The 24,879-nt window shown below is 40.2% G+C and overlaps 2 protein-coding genes across 5 annotated transcripts in view; both read right to left on the bottom strand.

Moving 5' to 3' along the window:
• Positions 1 to 14,682: 14,682 nt before the first annotated feature.
• Positions 14,683 to 16,521, bottom strand: LOC128253203 (probable chitinase 10). Its single transcript, XM_052981434.1, has 2 exons — positions 16,485 to 16,521; positions 14,683 to 15,433 (listed from the first exon to the last, which is right to left on the bottom strand). The coding sequence occupies exons 1-2, from the start codon at positions 16,519 to 16,521 to the stop codon at positions 14,871 to 14,873; spliced, it is 600 nt and encodes a 199-aa protein (XP_052837394.1). The 3' UTR covers positions 14,683 to 14,870.
• A 924-nt stretch (positions 16,522 to 17,445) lies between these two features.
• The window catches only part of LOC128253220 (probable chitinase 10), a 128,841-nt gene continuing 121,407 nt past the window's right edge, over positions 17,446 to 24,879 (bottom strand). For all 4 annotated transcript variants that reach the window (XM_052981451.1, XM_052981454.1, XM_052981452.1 and 1 more), the window contains one exon: positions 17,446 to 18,987. In XM_052981451.1, the coding sequence (XP_052837411.1) occupies positions 17,634 to 18,987 (1,354 nt within the window). In that variant the 3' untranslated portion in view covers positions 17,446 to 17,633. The remainder of the gene's footprint in view (positions 18,988 to 24,879) is intronic.

Genomic DNA, 24,879 nt, shown 5'->3' with positions numbered 1-24,879 from the left:
TAAAACCAAAGGAAGAGACACTAAAAAGTACAGAAATTGTAAACGATCTACCAAACTCAGTTAAGATAGAAGAAAATATATTGTTATATCCACCCCTTTCCACCTGAGGACAGGCCAAATTTAAAGTATGGGGGAGTGACATATCCATAATCCCATATAACTCTTATATATATATATATATATACGTTTCACAATACCTCTCTGCGAATGTGGCAAATGTGAAAAGTCTACCTCTAGCTTGCTTCCTGCCTGCTCCATGGTCATTAAACACAAACTCTGGAATTCATTCAGAAGCTCCGAACATGAGCTTCCGTTTTTCTCTTTCTCACGAACTTCAAACTTTTGTCCTTTACCGACCCGACTGTCTGATGTTCGAACCAACTCGGTTCCGTCCTTTGTCACTTTCATATCGAAACTATCTAAAAGAGTTATACCTAAAATTGCATCAAATGCCATGTCTTCGTCCGATATAATGTGGAATTCTATGTTGAGATTGATGCCATCTTGCAATGACAATACCATCTGCACTGGTATTGTCAGGCTTCCAAAAGTCACAATTTGGCTTTCTCCAATTCCTGTCAAACATTTTTCACCTCCTGTTAGGTTTTCTACTCCGCTAACGTATCTACCAATCTTTTAAAGGTTACTTTCTCAGACGAAACATGCTTCAACTCCCATCCCGAGGACGTAAACGTGCTTGTTGGCTTCACCCCGCCTTCCACCTGCTCTAGATTAGTTGCCTTTTCCTGTTTAGCTACCCTTGCTGTCTCTCTTTGGACAATCCTTCTTAATGTGAGACTCATCACCACAGTTAAAACATTTCCTAACTTTCTCATCTGCTTTCACTGTCTCCTTTTCACCTTTATAAAAGTGAGAGTCATACTTAACGTGCTTCACCGATCCTGTCATTTTCTGATATGCCTCGATTTGAACTGTCAGCTCCTTTAGCTTCTTGGCTTGATAAAGTAAAGCCTTGTTTCCCTTCGAGTCTGGAATACCGTCGACAAAGTATTCGATCAAGCTTTCATCGTCTAAATCAATTGGCTTCTTCTATTCCATTAACGCGTACAGGTACTCTTGTAACGTTTCGGTTTTCTTTTGTTGTCGCTTGCCAAGTCGACGATGAACCTCTGCCGATGAAACTTTAACCCCAAATTCCTCTAGCAATGCAGCTTTTAGTAAACTCCAACGTTTTCATCAGATTGCAAACCATAGTGAGCAAGTAGAATGTTTTGTAATTCGCATTTTCTTCCGGTTGTACTAAGACCTAGCTCTGACAACTTAGCCCACAACTCTGCCACGAGCAGTGCCAAAATTTCTTGCTTCTTTTTCTTTTTTACTTAAATCTAATTATAGAATATAAGGATATAAAATGTAGTGTTTATAAAATACAAAAATGTTTATCAATTCCGTCTGCACGGCAAAATTAAGTTTTTTATATATTGTATACTGGACTTTCAAACTGTGAACTTATCTTTACTTTACTCTACGTTAAATGTCTTCTCGCCGTGTCACCAATAGAGCTTTGGATTCGTCTCGCTGGCTCACCGGAAATGTCTTTTCGCCGTGTCACCAAAACTGATCCAAATGTTCTCGTCGTCACCAATTCTGATTCAAAATATTGGCTGCATCACTAATTCTGATTCAGAATATTGGCGGGATCACTAGTACTGCTTCAAAAAATTTTCGGCGTCACCATTACTGCTCCAGAATGGTCTTCCCGTCACCACTTCTCCTCCAGAATGTTCCTCCCGTCACTTCCAAAAACTTTTTCAGATTTACCCGGCCTCTGACTGCCGATGCCGACAATGTCGCTTCCTTCTTTCGCTTTGACCAGCCTTCTAAAGCCCGTCTCTTCGCCTACTCCTGACGCACAACTTCTGCGATCCGCTTGCTACCGTATCTGCTCTATGCCTTCCAATTTGTCCAGATGACCAACGCCAACAATCCTGCCTACTGCTGTTGACGTTCACCACAAAGTCTTTACGCTTCCTCCAGAATGATACTCGCTGATCAATCGGTTCTTTCCTTCTATTTCGGTTTCTTTCCTCCTTCCTTCGTTGCGCCAAAAACGAATTCCACAACTGCTCGAATGTTGCGAAAACTTGCTGTCTCGTTTCCACTCAAGCTGCTCTGTTTTGCAAATTTTTTGTCTTTCTTTTTTGCGCTGCACACTTGTTTTAGTTCATAGCTGCCTGTAACGACAATCCACAGAGTTTTTCCCACTTTTTTAACACACGACTAAGTTAAGTGACTTAGGTTTTTTAACACTCAACTAAGTTTAGTTCAAAATATTCCTGCTGAGCCCCCAAATTTGTGGCCCCCGAAGGTCCGTTAGTGCGAATTACTTCCAGGAGTTTTATTATTGTGATGCTTTATTATACCCTTGCAGAGGGTATTATAAATTCAGTCAAAAGTTTGCAACGCAGTGAAGGAGACGTTTCCGACCCAATAAAGTATATATTCTTGATCAGCATCACTAGGAGAGTCGATCTAGCCATGTCCGTCTGTCCGTCCGTCTGTCCGTCCGTTTCTACGCAAACTAGTCCCTCAGTTTTAAAGCTATCTGCATGAAACTTGCCAAAAAGTTGTCTTTCTATTGCAGGTAGTATATAAGTCGAAACGAGCCGGATCGGACGACTATAGCATATAGCTCCCATAGGAACAATCGAAAAAATATACAAAAATTTATACTGCTTAGCGTGAGATTTCGGCATCGAGTGACTGTATTAGAGTTTTTCTTTCCTGATCTGTTACTCTCACGCATACATTAGCGATCTCTGTCTGTGTTTTCAGAAACGACGTCCATTCCGTGTGTTTCTCTCTTCTTGCTCTTCTGGTTTGTTTCTGATTCCTACATATATATTTTGTGTATTCGTAAAGTTCTATTGGAGACAATATCATAAAACAAAGGGAATTTTAGGACAATATATAAAAGTTGAAGGTCTTAAGGAAAATCAGTAAAAATATACATATGAGATAGGTACAAAATTTGCTAAAAGTTGCTAAAACCACAACTCAGTGTTAAATTAAACCATTTTAATTGAAGTTGCTATTGGTTTCTCGAATGACAGATGTATATAACATGTCATTTTTTTAGAAATGGCTGCTGTTATTTTTTTCTAAGCCTAATAAAAAGAAGCTTACTGCTAAAAACATAACAACGATTTTTTATATACCTCGCTTTTTGATGGATCTACAAATACTTACACAACAACCACTTACAGAAACAAGAAAGTCCGATGAAATCGGATACCAACAATTAGTTAGAATTTATATGGATTTTTTTTCGAGTTTTTAATGGTATAGCAGCCGTCTTACAGCCGTTAAACAGCCCAACATTTTTAAAAAATTTGTGTTTGTCGAGCTCTTGCAGACAAATGACTTATCCAATCTAATTACTCAGTATGATAATGCTAAAGATTGATCTATTGGTGGTAAAATTTTGAAAAATGCACCAAGATCGTTTGGCCACAACTCAAGATATTAAATAAAACTTGAAAAAACAGCTGACAACTTTAAAAAAATATGTCCAAAAGAAAAATATTTTTGTGGTATACACGTAATCCAGAAGTCGTACTCTACCAGAAATTTGTATTTTTGGCTTGGGTGTATTTTGGCTGCAAACTAGTGTTGTAGAGGTATTTCTTAATTGCCTGCAATACCTAAAGCATTTGAGCGCATTATTACTACTCATTTGCAACACTTCTGTTCCTTGCTTGTATCACATTATCAATATGGTTTTGCGTTTAAGCGAGTTGACATATATTAAAGGACCTAATAATAAGCTTAACACTTAAAAAAAACAACAGGTGGATTAGCCTATAAGTTGCGTCAAATTTTGATCCTCTTGACCATTTTGCACCTCTTATAATTAAAAAATCTTTCTTCAAAATTTATAAGTGCTTCAACTTGATTGGGACACAGAGACTTCAGTTTCCCTAAAGGAAGATGGAAGACCTTTAGACTGTTCCGCGACACGATTGTGATGTAAAAATTCCTCTTACCCTCCCGCTCTACTTATTGTGCCTTATCTAACTGTGAACGTTCAAAGTTATTAGTGTTTCACAAGCCATACTCAGTCGATAGAAAAATATTTTTCTCGCGTTCTTCCGCTTTTGCACTTACACGCGTTTTTTTTACTTTTGTGTTTATCATATTGTGTTTTCATTTGATCCCAGTGTTAAATTGACTGAGGCATTTATTTACTATTTTGCAATACTTTACATTATCGATTTAAATTATTCATTTCAAAATATCAAATTTTAATGGTTTTGTCCGTTACCTGTGCCAAGAAAGGTTGCCAGCTTCCATCTACATAAAAAAATATATTTATTTTTTGCATTCTTCGCATTCTAAATGTGCATGATTCGTTGGAACTGCAAAGTGAGAAAGGGCTGGACGGACTTCCTGAGTGCCTGCCTATGTTTTGTGCCTCAACTATTTGTAATCCGATGCTTAAGCTGTACCAATTTTCTACCTCAACATCAGTTTTTCCAAATATCTGGAAAGATTCTTTTATTATTCCAATCCATAAAAAGGAAGGAAAGTCGGATGTTCAAAATTATAGAAGTATTTTTAAGTTGCCTGCAATACATATTGACATCTAATATAGTTTAAAGGACTGAATACTTGTAATAAAACGTTTTCGAATAATTTTCAAAATCGAGCTTGAAAATTTAATACTAGTTTGTATTAACGAACGCGAAACTTGTGTGACTGCAGTAGGATTCGGCTGATTTATTTGCGATAATAACTTGTGTAAAAGTTAGCAAAAAATGCGACGACGAAAGGGAGTGGTTTCGATGGAGTTCAAATGATCACAGCATTTAATGTTCTAATAATTTCTCTTAGAACCTAACTTATGCTAAGGTGGCGAGAGACGGGTCGCATTTGCAAGAGCAACCGAGCGAAAGCTTTATTGGCTCCCGCTCTCGCCATACAACTGGTAACTTTAATTTAAATAACAGCACCAAGTGCGCAAACACCGGACCGCTGCTGGAGGCTGGAAATGTACTCCCGGGACCATCTCTGCCCAAACCTGTACCTGAGAGACAGGACACCTCGCCATCGTCGCAAGCAGGTCAGGCTGATCTGGTGCGGGAGCGCCGTTGATGGTGGGGCCAGAAGACGGCCGCCAATGAGTAGATGTCCGGGGGTCAGGGCTTTGCCGTCGCTCGGGTCGCTGCTGTAATGGATAACTTAAAGTAGGCAAGATGTCAATACTCAGGTAGGGCCGCACGTATGTATTTTAGTCCGGCTTTCTGGCTCGTCGGCAAATGGGATGGTGTTTAAAAGGTGGCATACCTAGAGGCCTACGCCATAATTATTTTATTTATAAACTTGCAAAAACGAACCAAATTATAATATATAAAGCAAAAGGAGAGACATTTACGTAGGACTAACACACACGGAAAAAAGATCATGTAATAGAAACGAAAAATTCGGACGGGTTCCACGGCTGATGTTGCGCCCCTTTTCTTTGCCCACCCAACCTTGGCCATGTTATTCCTTTAAATGAAACTTCTTGGTCCCTTTATGTGTTTTGGGGTTGGTCAGCGGGGATCAAACGTATATCAATTTAGGTAAACATTATAATATTTATTAAATCTAAGATATTAAGACTAAAATACTTCATGGTTCAGGTTATTCATTATAGGAAAGTAAATTAATGAGTTAATAATATAAAATATTTTAATTTAAAGTGCTATTGATATTATTTCATAAATTTCATTTGCTTACAATTTGAATTTTAAATGGCTTTAAATACGCCACTTTTAATTAGCAGTTTTACTTATGTTAAAATTAAAAAAATTTAAAAGTTAAGCTTTGCTATACGGGGCTGTTAAATGTGTGGTCGCTTATGGACTTCTAGTGGTATTTAAATCTCACAAAAATTTTAATATATCGCCACAAGAATGATTTAAAAGATTGAAAACATTTTTCACTCACATTTACTCTCGTCCAACGAAGCAAGCGCTTTCCAAGTTTCTGGGTTGAGGCTGTGGATGTAAAAAAAAAAACGAAAGAAAGTCGTCGATGTTTACTTATTTTTGCCGAGGTTAATACACACACGCGAATTTCATAATCACACTACACCCCGAGGCCCTTAAAACAAATTTAAAATTACAAAAAAATGCGAAAACTAAATATAATTTCTTATTATTATATTATAATGAATTATAATTTTTCTTCCTCTCAGCTCTTTGACAATTCTCTCTCATTTGACTCTCAAATCGCTCTCCTAAGCTTTGCTTTGTCTCTTTCACACGCACAGCTTGCTTCTGGTCCTCTTCATTGACCATTTCTAAGCTAAGCTTTGTCTCTTTCTCGCGCACATAGCCCTTTGTCAGCTTCTCCCACGGGTTAGAACTACACTTTTAGGTTCGCTCTCCCTCTCGGCATTCCGCTGCGTTTGCGCTAACCTTTATTTTTGCCGGCCAAAATGTTCCGAATATTGGCGCGCACGATCGAAAGGAGGAATCTGATGAAGCTTGTTTGTTTTTCTCTTTCTCTTAGGGCCGACCACTGAGACTTCATCCACTTTTCTAAGGTCTGTCCGAATTTCCTTTCGCCACTTTTCCCGTTCACTTCACTTTCTACCTACCCCGCCATAACCTAGAGTTCTAAGGGCCTTTTTTAACCACTTGCGTATCGCGAAAACCGGGCTTAAAATTATTGCTGCAAATTCCGCTGTTGCGTCAGCTGCTCGCGTTTGGTTGTTACTCTCCTTTACGGCTCTCTCCTTATGTTAGGCCAGATAAACAACGGTTGAGATCTTTTCTTTACTGGAGCAAGCGTTTTCGGATGAAATGATGGCCAGGGTGCCAAATCTATTCAATTTAATTTTTTTTTTTTGGATTTTATTTTATTTGCTGCTATCAGAACAATTTTTTCCCTAACGAGACTTACCCCATGGATTTGCCCCTGAAAATTTTAATAAAATTCCTTTTGGGCTGGGTTTTCGGTGTAGCAATATGCGCGTTGATGTAAGCACTCTCGAAATTCTTTGTGTTACCCGGGCGTCACTAATGCCTCGGGTTCCCTTTCACAGCGATTTAAATGAAACTTTACAAAACCGAACTGCTCAGCCTGAGATCACAAACACAAATAAAAGGTTAGTCGGGGACACACAGCCATTAGACCTCGAATTTTCGCTTCCTTTTAGCCTGTCGTTGACAATTTTCCCTGTATACTTCTTCTACTTTCGAAGATATTGCAAAGGCTTCCAAACTTCTGCTACTTGTGACAGGTTTGGGGTTTTGGATTTTACCGAATTTTAACACAAAAAACCCAAGACTGATAAACTAGGAGCTGTTACTGCAGCAGGTCCTTGGCGTGATAGTTACCAATCCTTTTCTCTTGCATATCCTCTAACTCGTAAATCGAATTTCCTATCTTTGATCTCACTCTTGCCTTAATAAACATCGGGCCTAATTTAGTATTATAGCCAGCCTGAAAATTGCTTTGCTTGTAATAACGCCTATACACTTCTTGGCCAATTTTATATTGAACTTCTTTGGCTCTCAAGTTATAATGTCGCTGGTTTCGATCGAATTGCTTCTGCATTACTTCGCAAGCCTTCTTGCGGACCAGTTCCAAGAAATCCTCCCGATTGAAAATGAATGCCACCGGACGTTACCATCTGCCGCCCAAATACCATATAGTAGGGTGTTGAACCCAGACCAGAATGCACAGAAGACCTCAACGCTCTGGGTTTCATCCCAGTCCTTCTGATCTGACCGTATATAAGAACGAATAGCAGCTATAACATTCTGGAAGCTATCAGCTCGGAACTGTGACCCGTTATCTGAGACAATCGTTTCCGGCATTTCAAAAGTGTAAAACAAATCATCTCGCAAATACTTAATAACGACGTCGGCTGTTAATTTCTTTACTGCTTTGAGAAAAACAAATTTCGAGTAATGATCTAGGACTATAAAGAAAGCGACATTTCCACTCCTTGACCTAGGATAGGGACCCAAAAAATCTACATAAAGGCGTTGGAAAAATCTCTGAGATTCCGCTGGTTTCCCTATGAGTGACCTTAAGGTCCCGTTCGGAGCTTTAGTCATTTTGCATTGACTACAGGATGCAATGTAATCCTTAACATCGCTAACTAGTCCTGGCCAGTACAAACATCTTCTGATCCGCTCCAACGTTTTATGCACTCCGCCATGTGAGGCTAATGGGTCATCGAAGAAGAACTTTGCGAAGAACTTCCGGTATTAATTCTTTAGGGACCCATAATTTCCATGCAAACGTGTCATGCACTAGTTCGCCTCTGGTGTGCTCTGAACGCCGATAGAGAAATTTGTCCACAATTTTAAAATCAGGAAGCAATATTGGCCGCTACACGATCTTTCAGGTCCTGATATTCCGGGAATTCTAAATGAGGTGACTCTAGGTCAACTAACAACCCATTCTGCAAATCCACTGCGGCAGCATGATGTTCTGGGGCGAAAGCGCATCAGGGACGATGTTAAGCTTGCCTTTCCCGTGCTCAATATGGAACCTAAAACCTTGCAGCTTTATCGGCCACCTGGCTAGTCTAGAGCTCAAATCACTTTGCGACGCATGATCTGGGATCACAGTGTAATCTAGTCCCTCGACATAAGCCCGAAACCTTTATATACTAACTAAAGCAGCACTATATAGGCCTGTTGTGAACGATTTAGCTTTTTAGAAACGAACGCAATTGGCATTTATTCTCCGTCCTCGGTATTCTGTAGACTGCGTCTCAGTGAATGTAAAATGGGGGCTGCGCAGTACCGGTGCAGTAGACAGCCTATTTTTCAAATCTTCGAATGCCTTTTTTCCCTTTGCTGTCATTACGAATTTTTGTTTTGGTTTTTACCAGGCCGGTCAACGGTGACGACACGGCAGCAAAGTTATTAACAAACTTCCATCCTGATAAGCCTAGAAAACTTCTTAAGGAATTTTAGGTTGTCGGCAAGGGAAAACTAGTTATAGCCGAGAATTTTTCAGGTTCGGTTCGAATTTCGCCTTTTCCTAGAATAACCCAGATACTTAACCGAACGCTTGCAGAAATGGCTTCTTGCTATGTTTATTGTCAAACCAGCTTTCACAATGTGGCCTGCAACCGTTCGTAGAACAAATGGCTTACAAAACTATACGAAATCATCGAGGTATACAATTACCTCGTTTCTGAGAGACGCTGGAATTACACTATCCATGAGCCTTGACATTGTTTGCGGCGCATTGCAAAGTCCAAAGGGCATAATCATATAATGATAAAGTGGTCGTCCTGGTACTGTAATGGCTGTCTTGCATCTCGAAGCTGGATCCAAAGGAATCTGCCACTATGCATCCTTGAGATCCAAGCTGCTTATAAATACAGCTTTGGGCAACCGGCTAAGAATGCCGTCTATCTGCGGTCAAGGACAAGCGTCCTTTTCCGTGACTGCGTTTACTTTGCGGTATCCAGACTGCGATAAGACTGGCGATGACCAGGCGCTTTCCGACTCTTCTATAACACCCAAGGCCGGGGAAACAGGAAAATGTCTCTGTTTAATCGGCTTGGCGGTGCCTGACGTGCGACAATAAATCAGAACTTCCCAATCCTAAGGCAGCGAAATATGGAAATGAATTGGTTCTGCACTTTGTAACGGGGTGAGAGTGTGGTGCTCCGATTCAGTTACCACCGCTTCGATCGCTAGTGGGCTTGGCAACAGATTGAAGTGATTCCAAAAGTCTATACCCAGGTAAAGATCCTGCTTCAGTGATTATATAATATATAATTAAATTTCATGTTTAATTCCCTTATATTTTATTTTAGAACTAGATTTACGTACTATCTTTTGGTTGCTTCCATCGGCTGTACAATCGCTAGAAAGCATATTTTTAAATGGCTTGCTACTATAAATATATTCCTTCGCTAATTCTCCATATATGCAACTCATGGCAGCACCAGTATCTAATAACACTTCTCTTATTTTCCCAAGAATATTTACTTCCGCATATCGCCTTAAGAGGGATACTTATTTCGACGAATGGCCCAAATTTACGAGATGGTTTTGAGGGGGATATTGTTTAAGTTCTTCAATTTTTCTATGCCAATAAAATATAGGCCCTTGGCTATTATGCCAATAAAATATAGGCCCTTGGCTATTAGGAAAAGGTTCATTATCGATTAACTGCTTTATATTGTTGCTTAATCCCTTTTCGCTTTAGGAATTTTTGGAAGATGCTCGGCTGACGTGAGGCTGAGCGTTTTTTATACACTTATTGCATGACGGTTTATAAGTATTAGGAGTCCCACAACCGTAGCAGAGAACTTTGCGTTTTGCCGCACAGTCTTGTGTCCCTCCATTCGACAGTTCCAACAAATTAGGGTCGAGACTTCATCCACTTTTCTAAGGCCTTTCCGAATTTCCTTTCGCCACTTTTCACGTTCACTTCGCTTTCTTCCTACCCCGCCATAACCTACCGTCCGAAGGAACAGGTGCTTTGCAGGCATCACACCTGCCTCCTATAGTCCGCCGAAGTGCGGTGCTCTGGGCGGTATGAACGGAAACTCGCATCCTTTTTTTGATGCGAATTTTTCCATACCGCACCCCTGCACCACACCTTCTCCAGAATCCCGCGACGACTCACGAACCTTTGAAATGCAAACAAGAACGCATCAGTGGTTAGGTCAGACCGCTTTGGACGCAAAACAGACGAACAAGGCCACGTACGACTTGTACGGTGGCTTACCACAAACGTACGTTCAACGCCACAAATATTGAACGGGTGGAGAGCTCGAAGTCTATCTGCTTCCAAGTTCCCCATAATTTGCGTCAAGAGTTGCAGCGCATGCACGACCGAACTGTTCGTCGGCAGACTTCTTGAGAATTATCTAGCCTTTTTTTCTCTACCGGTTTATTTTTCCGAAATTCACTGAATTCCCTAAAATCGATAAATTGGATAGCTTCAACAATTTTCTCAAAAGCGAAATCCAGTTTTCTTGGCGAAATAAATTTTTCAAAGGGCTTCGACACCTTTCTGCACCTTTGAAAAAACATAACACGCACACGAACACTCTCAGAAGCTTCAGGTGCGACGAGAAGGACTCTATTTTCTGAAGCAAATAATTTGGCTCTGAGCTAACTACGAGAGCTAGTGCCGATTTGTGTAGCTTCATCGTCACTACATCAGCCAGCAGTTCGAAATGTCTATTTACAGGCCAATTATTTTCTGAGTCGAGCAAGAACGAAGTCCCACCGAACCAAATGGACGTTGTAAGCTCCTCGGGACGCTATGTCTGTTGGGTTGACTTTCGTGGGAACGTGGGTCCAAATTGCTTTTCCGACCACTCCTGAATTTCTGCAAGCCGGTTCGAAACAAAAACCGACAACGGCGAGGGATGGGTTTTGATCCAGTGTAAGGTGATATCGGAGTCTGTCCACAGGAAAACATTCTCAATGGGACAATTTAGCAATGGCCTGACACGATTGTGAGATCTGCTAAAAGGTGAGCTGCGCACAGCTCAAGGCGAAGCAAAGTTTTCGTCTTGAGGGAAGCTACTTTCGATTTGGCGGTTAATAAAGACACTTTCAAGCCTTCGGCAGTTTGAGTACGAACGTAGATGCACGCTCCATACGCTCGCATGGAAGCGTCAGCGAAACCATGTATTTGAATCGGGACTTGTGGATCTGTGTGAACGAATCGCGATACCTTAATTTTCGGCAGCTGCAGTAGCGTCGCTTTAAACGTCTCCCACGATGCATCGGTAGACACAGTTCCTGCAAGAATATATTTGCCTTTGTGACCAAAGGACTCAAGAGGCCAAGTGGGTCGAAATGTCGACCAGTCACCGACAAAATATTTCGCTTTGTCGTGCGAAGATCCAGGAAGGAGTTATCCAACCGAAATTGAAATAATCTTTAACCGGTAACCAAACCACACCAATGGTTTTAGTTACGTCTGAGTCAGCGCATTACAGCGTTATAGCATTACAGAGCTATCAGATGCGGATAACTGTGGGCAGTTTGAAAACCACTTTGCCAATTCAAAACCTGCCTCTTGCAAGATCTGAGAAACTTCGTTTCGAAGACTTTGCAGGTCCCCAATGCATCCGGCGCCAGTCAACAAATCGTCAACATAAAAATTATTCTGCTTGCGCCATCTCTCCTAGCCGCATTAAAAACCTAATCGCCAAATAGGGTGCTGGAGAAGTTCCATATGTAACTGTGTTTAACTTAAAGATTTTCAGGGATTTGGCGATACATCTTTTTGAAGTCGGCCGCAAGAGCAAAATTATGCTTGGATAGTTGGGCCTACCATCAAGATGTCATTCAACGCTACCTACGTGAAAGTACGGCACGATCCATCGAAAACTACTTTTAACTTATTGTGGCCGTAGAACGCATTGGTGCGGAATAATATAGTTGGGAGTATTCGGAATTTTGTCATTGGAGAAGAACATATTCCTCCATGAATTCACTATACTCCTTCTTCAGCAAAGGTTTCTTTGACAATTTCCTTTCTAGCGACTAAAATCTTTGTTTCACAAATTCGTATGATGAACCAAGAGTATTTGGGTCAGATTTGAACGGCAAACGAACCGAAAATCTACCGGACGACAATCAGGAGTAAGGATTTTAGCCTTGGACGGCAATTTCTGCAGGGTTGTGTCAATTGACTCCAACGCTTCCTCCTGGCAGCTGAGATGTACCATTTTTTCAGCCTTTACTTTATTTTCAGAGAGACATCTCCCTGACATTAAGCAGCCGAGAACTGGCTTTTGTAAGATGGGCCCCTGCTTTATCTGGGCAATAGATAAAAGTTCAAAGTACGTATCAGCGCGGATAAGCATATATATTTTTTGGGGCTTGAAGAAGAAAGGATCTACCAACTGAATATTTTCAGCCACCCTCCACCCGCTGGTGTTCACCGTTTGATCCGGATGATAACCAGTAATATTTTTCAGGATCCAAAAATCGAACGGCAACTGGCTGATCCCTACTCGCGACTTCACAATCGTGTGTATTTTTTGTGGCTTGGGCATTAGTCCCAGCAATGCCTCGCAAGCCCATGCACACGTACTATTTTGTAATTTTGAGCCTCTGAGTGAGCTCATCGGTCACAAAGTTTATTTGTGAACCAGAGTCGAGCAACGCTCGAGCTTATACAAACTCGCCACTTTTGATTTGAACGCTCACAAAAGCAGTTGCAAGAATGACTAGATCCGATGCATTCGCATGCAAAACATGCCAAGTGGATGGAGTCTCCTGCATGAGCGTGGGCTGAGAAAGAGGAGGCAACGCGAGATTTGTGTTTGGGAAATATATGTGTAGCAACGTGTGATATGAGGAATTGCACACTCTACATCTGTTCGATTTGCATTATTTGACCGTGTGACCCTTTCTTAAGCAGTTAATGCCTAAGGGTGCAGGAAAGCAGGAAAGTCGTCGAAAATGTACATTTCCGAGCCGGCACAGTGATCATAGAGTTCAGCCCAGCGATCAAGTACCTTGGGATTCTGATTGACCACAGGCTGACCTACAAGTACCACTTGGAGTATGCAGCAGCCAAAGCATCCAAGGGTCAGCAGCAGTTTTAAAAATGATGGCCAACACGAGAGGGTCAAAACAGCACAGCAGGCGACTCATAACCACTGAGGTGACTTTGTCGATCTTTTACGCCGCGTATTTGCCACACATGCAGCCGACAAAGCAAGGCGAATAAGGCGACCTTATGTTTGCGGGATTCCACTTGGGCCGAGGGAGTCGCGTCCCGGGTAGGCACGCATGATTCTGGTTGAGCTCGACGGATTTGGGGAGGGTTCTTTGGAAACCACTTCTTCCTCTACATAACCAGAATAAATTGATCATGCCAAAAAAAAAATTAAAGAAATCGTCTAGTTCGTTTTGTCCTCTGTCGTCGCCGCCCACAAGCTTCCCAAGTAGTTACAATTTGGTATTTTTGACGCTAAAAGTAAAACTTTTTCAATATAAATGAACTGCACAATAAGCTGCGGCATGAAAAAAGACTGTAAATTTTGTTTTTGTTAGATTTTTTGTTACTTTTAAAAGTACTTTTTTTTTAGTTTATTTATTATGCTACTGTTTTTATCTATAGTATTGTGTTTACAATATTGTTTATTCTTTATTGGTTTAGCCGCAATACCGACTTAAAGTTTTGTAATACAACTGCACGAAATAAGCTGCGAGCCACTGTAGCTCGAGCGCTTGATAGAATTCCGATCGGCAGCGGGTAGCTTTAAGTTCGTTAAGTTCCGTTTCATACTATAATTTATTGAAAAGTATTTAATTTAAAAGAGGGGTGCATTTTAATTGAAAAATAAAATATGTATTTATGTGTTATATTGATTAAGCCAAAATAGATTTGTTACTTTATAAAAATAATTTATATCAATACAAAATTAAACAATTAGAAATGGAAGTGTTAGTGTATTGATTAAAATTTCTAGCTTTGACTGTAAAGGTAAAAATAATACCAGGCTCGAAAATTTACAGTATTATAGTAAACAATTGAAATGAAAACTAAGGCCTAAATTGCATCTATATAGAAATATATATATATATGTAATTAGTTACTGGCACCTGTCGATGGGAAGTGTGCACCTTTTTGTTTCCATTGGCGAGAGCTCTCATTATGCAATTCTGGGCTTAAGAAAAACGAATTATACACCTTTATTTATACATATAGGTTTGTTTATTAGAAATATAATTTTGTACAAAAATAGCTTGCGCTGCTTGCTTTTAAAAGAGTGCGAACAAAAAACACACCGGTGAACTAATTTTAGTTTAAATAATAAATTAATAAATTTAATTGGTTATAAAGACTTTTTTCTTATACAAAACATATCAAAAGCGTTCACAATATACTGAAAGAGAAAATTATTAGGTGCAATCGTTGGTGCGCTGTCCAGGAATTCCTCGCAGCTCCTGATTAATGGTCCGTAGCAATGGGTGCTTGCCACAGCCGCATCGGCCGCGGAAGTCGTCTAAGTCAAGAGCCCAGACCATGCCGCCACCCAGGCGCAATCTCCTAATAAATTGCGCCTTTCGCCGAATGTCTGACACATCGTCGTATGATATCCACTGGTTGCCACTGTAAGCGTAGGGTCCAACACGACCTTGTTCGTCCCTTACTACTGTCCAGCCGCCGTTTCCGACCTTTTCGCAGATCTCATAGTATGCTAAAAATCCACCAGCGCGAGTGTACGTGCCTGCCAAACCCGGGCCTACGCACTTGTCGTTTAGCGACCGGTGCTTTTGATCAGCCAGGGAAAAAGACTGGCCGTACATTGGCATTCCCATAACTAACTTGCTTGAGGGAGTGCCCCGGTCTAGCCAGTGGTGAATGCTAAAGTTTGCGTTGAAGTGTGGATTGGCGTCACCCTCTACTTGGTAAAGCGGAGCCACATGACCCGTCTGTTTGTCCCAGTGGCAGCTCCTGGCAGCTGAGATGTACCATTTTTTCAGCCTTTACTTTATTTTCAGAGAGACATCTCCCTGACATTAAGCAGCCGAGAACTGGCTTTTGTAAGATGGGCCCCTGCTTTATCTGGGCAATAGATAAAAGTTCAAAGTACGTATCAGCGCGGATAAGCATATATATTTTTTGGGGCTTGAAGAAGAAAGGATCTACCAACTGAATATTTTCAGCCACCCTCCACCCGCTGGTGTTCACCGTTTGATCCGGATGATAACCAGTAATATTTTTCAGGATCCAAAAATCGAACGGCAACTGGCTGATCCCTACTCGCGACTTCACAATCGTGTGTATTTTTTGTGGCTTGGGCATTAGTCCCAGCAATGCCTCGCAAGCCCATGCACACGTACTATTTTGTAATTTTGAGCCTCTGAGTGAGCTCATCGGTCACAAAGTTTATTTGTGAACCAGAGTCGAGCAACGCTCGAGCTTATACAAACTCGCCACTTTTGATTTGAACGCTCACAAAAGCAGTTGCAAGAATGACTAGATCCGATGCATTCGCATGCAAAACATGCCAAGTGGATGGAGTCTCCTGCATGAGCGTGGGCTGAGAAAGAGGAGGCAACGCGAGATTTGTGTTTGGGAAATATATGTGTAGCAACGTGTGATATGAGGAATTGCACACTCTACATCTGTTCGATTTGCATTATTTGACCGTGTGACCCTTTCTTAAGCAGTTAATGCCTAAGGGTGCAGGAAAGCAGGAAAGTCGTCGAAAATGTACATTTCCGAGCCGGCACAGTGATCATAGAGTTCAGCCCAGCGATCAAGTACCTTGGGATTCTGATTGACCACAGGCTGACCTACAAGTACCACTTGGAGTATGCAGCAGCCAAAGCATCCAAGGGTCAGCAGCAGTTTTAAAAATGATGGCCAACACGAGAGGGTCAAAACAGCACAGCAGGCGACTCATAACCACTGAGGTGACTTTGTCGATCTTTTACGCCGCGTATTTGCCACACATGCAGCCGACAAAGCAAGGCGAATAAGGCGACCTTATGTTTGCGGGATTCCACTTGGGCCGAGGGAGTCGCGTCCCGGGTAGGCACGCATGATTCTGGTTGAGCTCGACGGATTTGGGGAGGGTTCTTTGGAAACCACTTCTTCCTCTACATAACCAGAATAAATTGATCATGCCAAAAAAAAAATTAAAGAAATCGTCTAGTTCGTTTTGTCCTCTGTCGTCGCCGCCCACAAGCTTCCCAAGTAGTTACAATTTGGTATTTTTGACGCTAAAAGTAAAACTTTTTCAATATAAATGAACTGCACAATAAGCTGCGGCATGAAAAAAGACTGTAAATTTTGTTTTTGTTAGATTTTTTGTTACTTTTAAAAGTACTTTTTTTTAGTTTATTTATTATGCTACTGTTTTTATCTATAGTATTGTGTTTACAATATTGTTTATTCTTTATTGGTTTAGCCGCAATACCGACTTAAAGTTTTGTAATACAACTGCACGAAATAAGCTGCGAGCCACTGTAGCTCGAGCGCTTGATAGAATTCCGATCGGCAGCGGGTAGCTTTAAGTTCGTTAAGTTCCGTTTCATACTAAATTTATTGAAAAGTATTTAATTTAAAAGAGGGGTGCATTTTAATTGAAAAATAAAATATGTATTTATGTGTTATATTGATTAAGCCAAAATAGATTTGTTACTTTATAAAAATAATTTATATCAATACAAAATTAAACAATTAGAAATGGAAGTGTTAGTGTATTGATTAAAATTTCTAGCTTTGACTGTAAAGGTAAAAATAATACCAGGCTCGAAAATTTACAGTATTATAGTAAACAATTGAAATGAAAACTAAGGCCTAAATTGCATCTATATAGAAATATATATATATATGTAATTAGTTACTGGCACCTGTCGATGGGAAGTGTGCACCTTTTTGTTTCCATTGGCGAGAGCTCTCATTATGCAATTCTGGGCTTAAGAAAAACGAATTATACACCTTTATTTATACATATAGGTTTGTTTATTAGAAATATAATTTTGTACAAAAATAGCTTGCGCTGCTTGCTTTTAAAAGAGTGCGAACAAAAAACACACCGGTGAACTAATTTTAGTTTAAATAATAAATTAATAAATTTAATTGGTTATAAAGACTTTTTTCTTATACAAAACATATCAAAAGCGTTCACAATATACTGAAAGAGAAAATTATTAGGTGCAATCGTTGGTGCGCTGTCCAGGAATTCCTCGCAGCTCCTGATTAATGGTCCGTAGCAATGGGTGCTTGCCACAGCCGCATCGGCCGCGGAAGTCGTCTAAGTCAAGAGCCCAGACCATGCCGCCACCCAGGCGCAATCTCCTAATAAATTGCGCCTTTCGCCGAATGTCTGACACATCGTCGTATGATATCCACTGGTTGCCACTGTAAGCGTAGGGTCCAACACGACCTTGTTCGTCCCTTACTACTGTCCAGCCGCCGTTTCCGACCTTTTCGCAGATCTCATAGTATGCTAAAAATCCACCAGCGCGAGTGTACGTGCCTGCCAAACCCGGGCCTACGCACTTGTCGTTTAGCGACCGGTGCTTTTGATCAGCCAGGGAAAAAGACTGGCCGTACATTGGCATTCCCATAACTAACTTGCTTGAGGGAGTGCCCCGGTCTAGCCAGTGGTGAATGCTAAAGTTTGCGTTGAAGTGTGGATTGGCGTCACCCTCTACTTGGTAAAGCGGAGCCACATGACCCGTCTGTTTGTCCCAGTGACCATGGAAGTCGTACGCCATCACGGCAATCCAGTCAAGGTACCGCGATAGTTCGGGCACATCGTATCCTGCGTCGATTACCATTTTACTGGGCGACACCGCTGCTGAAAGGATCAGGCCCTTAGGATTAAAGGCTTGGAACAGTTCCTTAACCAAAGCAGCAAATCCCTGCTTTTCGGCGGAAGCCCCCTTGGAGCATTCAACCTGCCAGCATACCGGGTACTCCCAATCCAAGTCTAGACCGTCAAAGCTGTACTTCTCTACAAATTTCAGCGCGCTTTCTACAAAACGCGCCCGAGCTTGTGAATCAAGCACCAGGCGCGCGTACTTGTTGCCTAGCGAGTCGTTCCATCCACCGATAGCCACCGTGACGCGAAGACCCTTCTGCTTGTTCTCCACCACGCGATCGTAAAATCTGTTATCGATGTCCGACCAGATGTCGTGCGTTTTGATTGTTAGCGTGTGGCTATCGAGAACCGCAAAGCCGTAGACAATGTGCGTACACAGGTTGTCGTCTATGTCCTCAGGCACATACTTGCCCTGGCCCGGTCGATACCAGGCCCAGTTGGTGAAGTAGCAGACAACTTTGTATGCCCCGCTACTGCCTGACTGAGCATCTGTTGTCGGTATTGGACGTGGGATGGAATTCTTGTTAGGTACGATTAAAGGCTTGTCCGTTGCTGGTGACGTGGGCTTGGGGCGATGGATTGCTGGTGTTTGGGTGGTCTGTTGTGATCGCTCAGAGCACTTGACATTGTTCGGCCAGTCGCAGTAGTTATCATTCCACTTAAGGCCCGCAGGACAGCTGAAAAGAGTCACTCATTAAAATATACTTGTGGGAACTTGGCTCGATTCGGACACCGAAGCTACAATAAATCTTTATATTCAGGTTTCTGTAAGACACAATAGTGGATTTTTACAATTTTATCTGCATTATTGCATGACGCAAAATAATCTAGATCTTAAGATGGTTAAGGGCTGTCCAAATATAAAGTAATCGCGATTTTTCGAATGTTTGAAAAACAAAAATGTTGCTAATTTAAAGTTCCGACACTATAAATTAGTTCTTAGCAAGAAAGGAAGCAAACATCGGCAAGCCGAAGTTCATATACCCTTGCAGATAATGCAAAAACTAAATATTCTTGAAAACATTGAAATTATGATTTACTTGCGTATATGTTTAAAAATATTGAAGCTATGATGATTTGCAGCTTAATTATTCGATAGTTCCTATGGCAGCTATATGATATCGTTTTCCGATTTTAATAAAATTAAAAGCGTAATTCTAAACTGTCAAATTATTAATAAGTTTAAAAGAACAAAAAAAATTAAAAAATAGAAAAGTTACATTTAAAAAAAATGTATATATTTGTAATGTTTCTATGGGAGCTATATGATATAGTCGTCCGATTTTTATGAAATTTAAACCGTAATTCTGAAATAATTAACCGAAAAAAAACTAAGAAAAAAATTAAAAAACCGCTAACTTATAAATGTTTCATTTTTTTCCGATTGTTTCTATGGGAGCTATATGATATATATATGATGAAATTTAAGCCGTAATTCTTAAAAAATTAAACGAAGAACTAAGAATAAAATTAAAAAACAGCTAAGTTATAATTTTTTTTTATTTATTTTTCCGATTGTTCCTATGGGAGCTATATGCTATTGTCGTCCGATCCGGCTCGTTCCGACTTATATACTACCTGCAATAGAAAGACAACTTTTGGGAGTTTCATTCAGTTAACTTTAAAACTTTAAAAACAATAGAAAGACAACTTTTGGGAGTTTCATTCAGTTAACTTTAAAACTAAGAGACTAGTTTGCGTATAAACGGAAAGACAGACGGACAGACGGACGGACAGACGGACAGACGGACGGACAGACGAACGGACAGACGGACAGACGGACGGACAGACGGACGGACAGACGGACGGACAGACGGACGGACAGACGGACGGACAGACGAACGGACGGACAGACGGACGGACATACGGACATGGCTAGATCGACTCTGCTAGTGATGCTGATCAAGAATATGTAGACTTTATAGGGTCAGAAATGTCTCCTTCACTGCGTTGCAAACTTCTGACTGAAATTATAATACCCTCTGCAAGGGTATAAATTACACGCCTAAGAACCGACATAATCGACATAATTATCGATTTATCTTGAAGATGTATAGAACGGTTAAAGAATGTTCTATTTCCAGTAAAATAAGCTTTAATGATATTTAGCTCAATTATTCGGTCGTTCCTTTGACAGCTATATGATATTTTTAAGCGATTTCCATTTATTATGTTTAAAAGAAATTAAAAAAAAAATAAATAGAGAAGTTAAAATTTTTGTTTACATTTATTTTTTTTTTATTATTCCGATTTTTCCAATAGGAGCTGTATGATGAAGTTGTCCGATTTTAATAGAATTTAAATCGTGATTCTGAAATCTTACTAATAACTAGATTTTGTAGAAACGGTCGGACGGACTGACATGGCAAACCCGATTCTCCTTGTGATGCTGATCAAGAATATATATACCTTTTAGAGTCGGAAATGTTTGCTTCACTACGCTAAAAACTTCTGACTAAAATTAAAGTAGAAAACGTAATGTGCACTTTAAAAAATGTAGTTTCCACATAATAGGGTAAGTTTTCGACTTTAATTTAAGATTTTTGTTTCAAAAACATATAGAAAAATAACGGGACTATGGGCTGTCTGCCGAGGCTCCAAAAAAAGGTAGAAATATGGTAGGACCCATTAAAGATGATTGAGTGTTAATTTAAAACCGATCGCTCAACTTTTAGTCGAGTTATGATGTCAGCAGTTTTCAAAAATTCAGATTCGAGATAAAAGATGTTAAAGTTTCAGGTGCAGCGGTACATGCCTGCGAGCAATAGCTCTTTAGAACGCATTTTTGGTACGACCGTGCCGCTTTCACAGCATATTTTTGAGATTGTAAACCATCGATTAGGGCAAAAAAAAAATTTTAAACCTATGGTATAGGTAACAATTAATAATACAATAACATATATTTATGTTTAATGCTTAAAATTGATTCCATTAAATATATATATTTTTTAGAGATACTTAAGGATCGGAAAAATTTTATAAAATAAGATATTTCAACAGTGAAAGCATATTTAAACAAATTCAAGTTGAAAATTTATCTGTCTGTTTTGAATACCGTTTGTGAGCTAAATTTAAAGGTAGGTATCTGAAACTTTCACAGTCGTCCTGGATCTTGTGTACGCAGATCAAGTTTGACAAGCGATCGGACGTTTATATCCTATACTTGGTATATTTCCAAACCTTATTTTTTTATGCATACCTTGATCAGGGTAAAAGGGCGTATCGATCTGTATCCTATAACTCCCATATGAATACCAGGGTGAAATCGGTCCAAATGCGATATTTCGCGCAGTGTAATGTAATTTATTTAGCAATACCTTGATCAGAGTAATTCTTCTTGCCTTAGCTCGCATTCAAAAGTTAGAATAAATAAAACATTAAGAGCGGTTGGACGGCCTATACTGTTCTTTCTATCGAAAAAATATAGAACGTAAAGAAACGAAGCGACAGATCTAGCTTCCTTTCAGGTGGGCAATGTTAAGGTACATATTCAAATTGCAAGTGCAGCTGCTCGAAAGCGTGTTCAGCCCGTACAAAATGGGCGTAACCCCGCCCATTTTTTGTTTAAACTTTGCTTTCCGTATAATAGACTTAATTTAAAAAAAAAAACCGAGAAAATTGCTTTGTTTTTAAGTTATTAATAGTGCCACAAAGAGTAGTCGTTTGCAATAGTATTGGTGTTTGCTCAGCCATAAGCAGAATTTGCGCACACGTGCTGTACTTCGTACTGCTGGTGTCAGTGTCTTTCGTCGAGACACAAAGCAGTTCTTGACCATATCATAATACATATTAGTGCTCAGAGCTTATACAGAAAAATTTATAAATGTTTAGAGAGATATTTAAAAAACTCGTTTCTGCTTAGTAATTTAAGCAATGGAGACAATACAGTGCCAAACCTTGAGCTTCCAGTAGCCACAACCAGGTTTATATAGGCCTTTATAGCTTTTGAAAAGGAGGATGTGAACCCTCAAAGACGAGATAGTCAAACATTTAATAAAACAAATCGAGGCGTTTAAAACAGGTTTGATAGTCGGCTGTGACGCAAACGGAAGCCCTTCAAGCAACAACAGGGGTGAGACTCTTCCTAATTTCATCCTTGGCTCTAATCTATTTCTATGAAACTGGGGTACTTTACTTCCTTTTTCTGAACCCAGGCTTTTAAAAACCATCTTATCACTTGACCCTCCCATACCAGATGAATTCGATAACCTCAGGACTAGCTATCTGGCGTATATACAACTCTTCTTATGGATTCCCTAAGAACACCATAATAATTTACAAATGGTTTGAATCAATCTAATAAAATAATAAAAAATCAATATCGTTAGTTTATTTTATTATGAATTAAGGATTACTTTTCCATAGGCATGACCGCCTTGTAATGCAAGGCGTATACAATCTCCATTACTAGTATTGTGGAAAGTAGGCTTACAAAACAAAAACTCTCACATAGAGAGCGACACATAGAAGGAAAACATAAAATCAAATTGTAAGCCAACTGGGCCTTTTATTTCGAGATATAGCAATACGCCTTAGCGAATTCATTTTGGAGCTCAATTAGGGACAATTTCGAAAAAAAAAAAGTCAAACTCTATAGTTAATTTGTGCTGCTCCTCCAGCTCGAGAGATCGTTCTCTTTGTGTGGGTGTGAAGCTCGCTTACTTATCATTTCACCCCTTAGCCCTTGCCGTGTGAGAGTCCCATGTCCAGCTCGATACCGTTATTCCACGGTATCTCAGCTTCGCTCCCGTCCAAGTTCCGTTACCTAAAGTTTGACCTGAATGCCCTTGATTTCTCCGGCATGTATTAGTTTAAAGACTTCTCACAAGTTTCAAGGCCTGTTAAACGATTTCCTGAGGATACGGAATCTTGTTAAGAAGATTTTGCTGCCATTTTAAGAGCCCTAACCAGAAGTGCGGGATTCATACAAAATAAATCTTGAGAGAAAGCTCAACAAAAATTTGTAAAGAACAGACTAATTTTTTATAGCGCGCTACCGTGTGATTAAAAATATATAGAGATGAAATTAGTAATTTAATGCGCGATAATACGGGTACGTGTTCTGCCAATGAAAATGATCAAATATTGTTATAAATACTAGGATAAGCGATAGAACACAAAAACAACAAGAAAGGAAGCACAATTCGGCAAGCCCAGATGGTAATTATGTGATTTTACATGCCACACAAAGATGGTCCTTGTTTTCGTGAATGCTATGAAGGAGTGTTCCAAAGATCCCAAATATGTTTGTCAGTATTCTGGTGGACCACAGGTTCGCCCAATAATGTAGCAAGACGTCTAGCCAGACTGTTCGTGTGATCAAGCAAACGAACTCCGTAGCGATTTGAAAGCTACAAATAGTCTCCGTTACCGCCGACACTTCCGTGTCCTGAAACACCGTACCACTTCACCCCAAATATCCTCTTGAGCGCCTTTGATATGGTAGTTTGTACCCTTTTAAGAGATGAATCACAAGCTGTGCCACAAGCCGTGTCCTAATCCCTAATCCCCAATAACTTTGGTAGGACAATGGCTTTGAAGAGTCGCAACTTAGCCTGAAGGAATAGACCGCTACCTGGTCGAAGAAGCCAGTCCATTCTGTCCAGTTTTACTCTTGCTGAGCAACCCACCCGTTCAATTTGTCTCTTCCGACAAAGTCGACCAAGATAGGCAGGACCGGCGCAAGGGCGCTTCCTTGCGGGACCCCAGCACGAATAGGGAGTAGTCCAGAACGATGTCCAAGGATGTCTACAGCAAACTCCCCTTTATAAAAGAATGATATGATTAGCTTCCATAATCACTCAGGCCAAAATGGCATTCGTTTGTAGAACTTTCGTGTGATATCCTGTGACAGAGGCCTGCCTTACATCAAGAAAGACAGCGGAGCAGTATTTGTGACCTGTACCCAGGACATGATTAACTACTCTGTGAATTTGCTCAACAGCTCAATGACGACTACAAAAGCCAAACTGGTGATCTGGAAATGCTTCGTCAATCTCAGCTATAGCTAAGAGCCTAGCAAGCATGATCCGCTGACAAGGAATGGTAGAGGACAGTAGACAGCACCGAACGAAATTCCGCCAAGCCCAGTGACCAAATTTATGACAACTGCTTGCAAATAAGGCTGTGACGCTCAGGTGAAAGTCGAGGGAGGACTTAACGATAACGATAACTACGATGCCGATGATCAGGGTGGTTGGCAAAGTGTATAGCATATGCAACCAGAAAGGAAGCAAACTTCGGTAAGCCAAAGTTCATATATCCTTGCAGCTAATGCAAAAACTAATTATTCTTGAAAACATTAAAATTATGATTTACTTGCGTATAGGTTTAAAAACACTGAAGCTATGATGATTTACAGCTCAATTATTCGATAGTTCCTATGGCAGCTATATGATACCGCTTTCTGATTCTAATAAAATTAAAAACAAGAAAGGAGGCAAATTTTGGCAAGCCAAAGTTCCTATAATGATGATTTTGCAGCTCAATTATTTGATAGTTCATATGACAGCTATATGATATGGTTTTCCGAATTTAATAAAATTAAAACCTTAATTTTGAACTGTCAA

Source organism: Drosophila gunungcola, assembly GCF_025200985.1.
Source record: "Drosophila gunungcola strain Sukarami chromosome 2L unlocalized genomic scaffold, Dgunungcola_SK_2 000007F, whole genome shotgun sequence".
In the NCBI taxonomy this organism is placed as follows: domain Eukaryota; kingdom Metazoa; phylum Arthropoda; class Insecta; order Diptera; family Drosophilidae; genus Drosophila; species Drosophila gunungcola.
This window is presented reverse-complemented; position numbering and strand designations above follow the sequence as displayed.